Genomic DNA, 6,616 nt, shown 5'->3' on the forward strand with positions numbered 1-6,616 from the left:
ATTTTTGTGCTTGTGAATGGGAGCCCCACAGAGGAATTCAAGCCGACCAGGGGGCTTAGACAGGGGGATCCTCTAGCCCCATTCTTGTTTATTGTGGTTGCTGAAGGTCTTGTTGGGTTAGTTAGGAAAGCGCAGAAGGTTAATCTCCTCTCTGGCCTAAGAATCAGTAGGAATGAGGTTGAGTTGGGTGTGCTCCAGTTCGCTGATGATACCCTGTTCTTATGTCAGGATATATTTTCAAATGTGGTGACCCTAAAGGCCATTCTCAGGGGATTTGAGCTAGCTTCTGGACTGAAGATTAACTTCCATAAGTCAAAGCTAGCAGGTATAAATGTTCAAAGAGGGAACATGGTCTGCTATATGAAGACGCTAAATTGCGATCAGTTGGGTGTACCCTTTAGCTATTTGGGTCTTGAGGTGGGGGGTAACCCGAGGAAGAAAAAGTTTTGGGACCCTGTCATGAACAAACTGAGACCCAGGCTCAGTGTGTGGAAAGGTAGGTTCCTATCGTTGGCAGGTAGATTATGCTTAGTCAAATCTGTCTTGTCTGCCCTACCGCTATATTACCTGTCTCTCTATAAAGCACCGGAGGAGGTGTGCAAGGGCATAACAAGCATCCAAAGGAGGTTTTTGTGGGGATGGGGTAAGGAGAGGAGGCCGATCTCTTGGATTAGCTGGAAGGACCTATGTAAGAAGAGAGAGGAAGGTGGGTTGGGGATCAGAGACATCAGAAAGTTCAATTACGCATTGCTAGCAAAGTGGAAGTGGCGGTGTATCTCAAAAGAGCGAGGGAGGTGGAAGGAGGTGTTGGACTCCAAGTATGGTCTGGGAAATAATAGCGCTCAGCTTCGGGAGAAATACAAATCATGGTGGTGGAGAGACTTGGTGAAGGTATGTAAGGAAGGGCGAGGAGAAGGGTGGTTCCAAGATCATGTTGAGTGGAAATTAGGGAGTGGGAGGGCGACAAAATCAGGTTCTGGGAGGACGTGTGGGTTGGGAACTCGAATCTCAAAACCCTCTTCCCAAGGTTGTTCTCTATCTCTATGAACCAAGGCCAGAAGGTGGAGGAGGTTGGAGTGTGGGTAGGTTCGACATGGCAGTGGTCTTTAAGTTGGAGAAGAGCAAGGTTCGAATGGGAAACACAGTTGGAATCTGATCTTCGCTTATATATTGTTAATGCTTGTGCTATAAAGGACGTGAACGATGTCCAGGTGTGGAGGTGCGAAGAGTCCGGGTGCTACACAGTAAGGTCGGCTTATGAGTGCTTAGTGGACTCTGAAAGGGGCCCCCAATAGAGGTGTTCAAGCTTTTGTGGAAGGTCAAGATGTTCCCCAATGTGCTGACCACGACTTGGAGGGTGCTTAGGGGCAGAATTCCGACACGAATGGCGTTGAGTAGGAGAGGCGTCCAGTTAACCTCTGAGTTATGCGTGCTGTGTGGAACTGTTGATGAATCGTATCAGCATCTCTTTATCGAATGCGAACAGGCTTGGAAAGTATGGACAATGTGTTTCAAATGGATTGGAGTTGATTTTGTGCAACATAATGACATTGTGGCCCACTTAGAGAGCTTCCATCTGTTCCAAGCAAACCATAAGCAAAACTTAGTATGGAAAGGGATGTGGGCAGCTGTTGTGTGGTGTTTGTGGGAACATAAAAATGTTGTCCTCTTTAACCAAGGTGTAGTAGATGTAGAAGAAGTGTTATATAAGGCCCAACTAAGGTCGTGGCTGTGGTTGAAGCACAAAGGGGATAGGTTTTCGTACTCCCTTACAGATTGGATGTTAAATCCAAACCCCTGTTTGTCCAGCTATAAGTAGGAGGTTGTAGTAGTCAAGCTAAGTGGGGTTTGGGTGGCCCAGTCTAATTTTTTTGGGGTGGTAGGTGTAAGGTGGTGCTAGACGATGCCCCTACGAAGAGCTTGGGCTGATGATGTGGGGTGGGACCAAAGTAGAAGGAGTTCTGAATAGCTGCAATATAACAAAACTCTGTCTGGGCAACGTCAACTATGTCCACTATGTGGATGGGGCCCTATCTGACGGAAGGTGACCTGTTGCTAGGTGGTGGAAGGTCAAGATCGCAAACGGCGCTTAAGCCCAAGACTGGCTTGATGGAGCAGTCCTGGTACTTTGGTATAAAGTTGTGACTCTTGGTACCTTGAATCCCTGTTTGCAGGTTTTGGAGATCGTCGGTCGATGAAATGGCGATCTCCATGCGTGCGTAGTCGGTGGTCGTCGAAGGTGCAAAGGTCAACATGATCGCCGGTCGATGAAGCGGCGTTGTCAACATGATCGCCGATCGATGAAACGGCGTTCCCTATATGTATGTAGTCGGTGGTCGTCGAAGTTATACAAGGTCAACATGATCGTCGGTCGATGAAACGACGATCTCCATGCGTGCGTAGTCGGTGGTCGTCGAAGTTATGCTAAGGTCAACATGATCGCCGGTCGATGAAACGACGATCTCCATGCGTGCGTAGTCGGTGGTCGCCGAAGGTATGCAAAGATCAACATGATCGCCGGTTGATGAAGCGGCGTTCACCATAGGTCAACATGATTGCAATCGGTGAAGCGGCGTTCTCCATATGTGTGTAGCCGATGGTCGCCGAAGTAATGCAAAGGTCAACAAGATCGCCGGTCGAGGTAGCGGCGTTCTCCATATGTGTGTAGTCGCGTGACGAGGTGAATGTAGGTGGCCTCGGTCCTGGGAGTTTCGGTAAAGTTGAGTGTTGCTTTGAGGTAACCTGTTGGTTATAGTTTTGGGTATGGTTTTCTCACTTTAAGGTTGTTCTGCTCCAACCATAAAGGAGAGTTTCTTTTGTGGATGATATAGGAAGTCCAATTTTAGTTACTGTATATGGGTTTGGATACCCCTGAAGTATCCTTTTAATTTTATTTATTCATTGCTGATAACAAAAAAAAAAACAAAACAAAATTTCAAAGAATATAATTTTAACAAAAAACATATAATCATAAAAACATACTTTTTATATGCACTTTTATTCTCTGATAAACAATAATACATGTATCTTTATTTTTATTTTTGAGTACTTAAAAACTATAAAACATTATGTTTATGTATTTTTATTTTTGAGTACTTAAAAATAATAAAACATTTTGTTCATATCTATCTTTATTTTCAGACAAAATAAAAAAAAATAATATTAACATGTTTCATTAGAAGATTTTTTAATGAAATTTAAAAAATAGAGTAAATTAAAAATTCAGGACAAATCTATTATATGTAAAATAAGAGATATGTCTATTATATGTAAAATAAGAGATAAATAAAAATTTTATAACCTTTTTCACTGATAAATCGACAAATTAAATTCATGTTTTTATAATCAATTCTTTTCAAATCGGATGTTAACTACTTTCCAATTTAATCGTATGTATTATAAATAATTAGATTTTTTTTTTCATCTTTATTTTCGAATAGCTTGTTAACTACTTTTAGAATATTTTTTTTTTCGAATAGGATGTTAACTACTTTCTAATTTAATCGTATGTATTATAAATAATTAGAATATTTTTTATTGTTAATTATCTTTTTCAAGTTCACCCTTGTTATTTTTTTTTTCGAGTTGTCTCCTAACATTTGAATTGAGTGGATTAAACTCATGACGCACCTTTAGATACTGTCCAAAAACAATTAACATATTTTTTTTTTTGTTTGAGATCATGATGCACACTCGGATCTATACTTGCCCAAAAACTAAGCTTGGACTAAAGTAACAAAGTAACATTGTTGGCCAATAAAAAATATTAATTAATTAATTTATTAATAATAAAAAATATTAATTTATTTATTAATAATAAAAAATATTAATTTATTTATTAATAATAAAAAATATTAATTTATTTATTAATAATAAAAAATATTAATTTATTTATTAATAATAAAAAATATTAATTTATTTATTAATAATAAAAAATATTAATTTATTTATTAATAATAAAAAATATTAATTTATTTATTAATAATAAAAAATATTAATTTATTTATTTGTTAAGAGTGTATTTTTAAAATACTAATTTATTTATTTGTTAAAGTGTGTTTTAAAATACTAATTTATTTATTTGTTAAGAGTGTCGTTTCACTGTATACAATCCTTTATAATAATATTATAATATTTTAAATTAAAAATTAAAATTAAAATATTAACTTATTTATTTGTTAAGAGTGTGTTTTCACTGTATATACAGTGAAGGTATCACAGTCCTTCCTCCAAATATAGATGGAAAACAATTGTAGAGATAAATTTTCTAAATTGGTTACTCTATGCCTTGCCCATGAACTTTTAAGAGTGTCTCTGATTTTACTCATTGCGCAGGTTTTTACTGAAGAAATTTAGATTTTATAGCATTTGGGTGCCAAAAGTGATTTCCATTTCACTTGTCCAACAAAATTTTCATTAGACTTTACTAAAGCTCTTTCGTTATACAAATAAGTATAATCTATATAACCAAGATTATTCATTAAAACATGAAATTATAGGAAACTATATCTGATAAAAACATTCAAATTTATGGACTCCCATATTATTGATTTACTTTTAGAAAATCATTTTAATATAATTTCTTAAACATATAAGTCCTGGAAAATTTGCAATTAACAGTTAGGAATGGATTTTATCAATAAAAAAGTTCCCCTAAATATGTACGAATTCCTATAATTGAAGTACAACAAAACCATGTGGAATATATTTAACCATTACAAATTTTGTTCTCATAAAAATCAATTACAAATCTTACAGTTTAGAAATTTAAATTGGGTTAATATTTTATTATGAATTGTCATTTCTAAAAGTTTAGTTAGTTTCTAAAGTGATCAGACAATAGCAATGACCTTTTTCTTAATATATTCTATTGAACTTAGTCAACACATACACATTTGTGAAACGGAGGCACATACCCGTTAATAGAGCTATGCCTCACTCATCACTTACACCCGAAAAGAGTAACATAGTGCAATAAAACCTAAAACAACCTAAAACACTTAACATCATACATGCTAGCTAATTATTTCACGACACACATGACACCTAGACCTACTACTACCTATAACACTTAAAGACTCGAAACTCACATTGAAGCTAGCATAAGAACACATTCGAAGCTAGTGAGTGTTACATGTTGTTGTTCTTATTGGCAGAAGCCCTGAACTTGGATTCATCAATTTCAATGCCTTCCTCTTTAGCACGTTCTTCTCCTGATTTATCCATGGTGCTCAACCCACCCTTGCGTCCCATTTCTTGGTACCCTTCTGTCCCTAGTTGTTCCTTCCTTGTTTGCCCTCCCTTGCTCCTTCCTTTCATATAATATTCATAAAAATTATCAAACCCCAAATCCAAAGTCAAATTTTGTTAGGCAATATATCTAAGAAACACAAAAACTTCACCAATAACAATTGACACTCTAGGTGGAAATAACATGAAAAAGAAACACAAGTACAAGAAGAAAATTAATGAATGAAAAACGTAATAAATTTGAAATGAATAAAAAGAAAAATTAAAGAATGAAAAAGGTGATGAGGAAAATGTAAGGAATGATTTGAAATAAGATAAAAAAGAATGATATGTAGCGTTAGTGGTTGTGAACTTGTGATGAATATGATGTTTTTTTTTATAATGCACGTAACACAAATATAAAACATGTATGAAAAAGATGAAAAATATATAATGTCTCTATGAATTGATTATAAACCTTCAGCAAGGTGTTGCTGAGCCTCAACGCTCTTGCCACCAGTGCCACCGGGAACAACAGTCTCTCCCTGCCTTGCTCTCTCATCAAGCTCTTGTTTGTTCTGTTGACGATTTGCCATGTTTTTCACTCTTGCAGATTCTCACTACCCTTTTGATGGCTACGCGATTCTAACGTTAACTAGGTTTGTTTTGGAAGCTATGTGACAAGAAAAGAGAAGGTTGAGGGTTTTATAGGGAGCAGAGTTAATGCTTCGTAGCACATGTCCATGCATTTTTATTAGAGGGAAAAACCAGAAGGTGACAACAGGTTAAAATGGAAAAGAAGGTGTGGCCATGCATTGACACGTGCGACACACACGTGGCTGAAGGAGAAAGAAGACATGCATGCGTACGTAACTCCTCAAATGACACGTATTAAATAGTGAAACTCTAGCTTTTGTTTCTCAGCTTGGTTGTTTCTAGCGTTTCTTTAGCTCCCATGCAATGCAGCTGCTATGCCAAATTCAACCAGTTTTCGTTTTTGGTTGTTCCTGATCTTGCAGTTAGTTCCTACGTACGTTTCGATTTTCCAGAATTATTAACATGTAGTTAAGTTGTGTACTTAGGAAATGAAGTTATATTTAGTGAAAATTATAAACATGTGATAATAGTTTTAGACCATATATACCAACAATTTGTTTATGTTGATGAAGGAAAGAAAACTTAGTTGGAATGATAAAACTATTAATATTATGGAGATTACTCGTTACAAATCTAGTAGACTTTATACGAATAACATAATTACCTAAAAATAATTAGGTTACTATCATTTTGTTTTCTAAATTTATTTTATTTTTTTGATTTCGAATCTAAATTTTGAATTGCTAAACCACCTTTTTTAATAACATTTAGTTTTATAATGAGATTTACC

At 35.9% G+C, this 6,616-nt stretch overlaps 1 protein-coding gene across 1 annotated transcript; it reads right to left on the minus strand.

The window, feature by feature from the left end:
• Positions 1-4,840: 4,840 nt before the first annotated feature.
• Positions 4,841-5,953, minus strand: GEA6 (Stress induced protein). Its single transcript, XM_068623542.2, has 2 exons — positions 5,708-5,953; positions 4,841-5,312 (listed from the first exon to the last, which is right to left on the minus strand). Exons 1-2 carry the CDS (start codon positions 5,823-5,825, stop codon positions 5,131-5,133), a joined length of 300 nt encoding a protein of 99 aa, XP_068479643.1. The 5' UTR covers positions 5,826-5,953; the 3' UTR covers positions 4,841-5,130.
• Positions 5,954-6,616: the final 663 nt, after the last annotated feature.

This window comes from Phaseolus vulgaris, chromosome 10, assembly GCF_051622355.1.
Source record: "Phaseolus vulgaris cultivar YP4 chromosome 10, ASM5162235v1, whole genome shotgun sequence".
NCBI classification, from domain to species: Eukaryota; Viridiplantae; Streptophyta; class Magnoliopsida; order Fabales; family Fabaceae; genus Phaseolus; species Phaseolus vulgaris.

Excerpts from the sequence above, each read along its gene's own strand:
- GEA6 (XM_068623542.2), bottom strand. The coding sequence starts at position 5,825 with ATGGCAAATCGTCAACAGAACAAACAAGAGCTTGATGAGAGAGCAAGG. Across the intron at positions 5,313-5,707 it reads TCAGCAACACCTTGCTGAAG|GAAGGAGCAAGGGAGGGCAA; the intron begins GTTTATAATCAA and ends ATTATATGAAAG.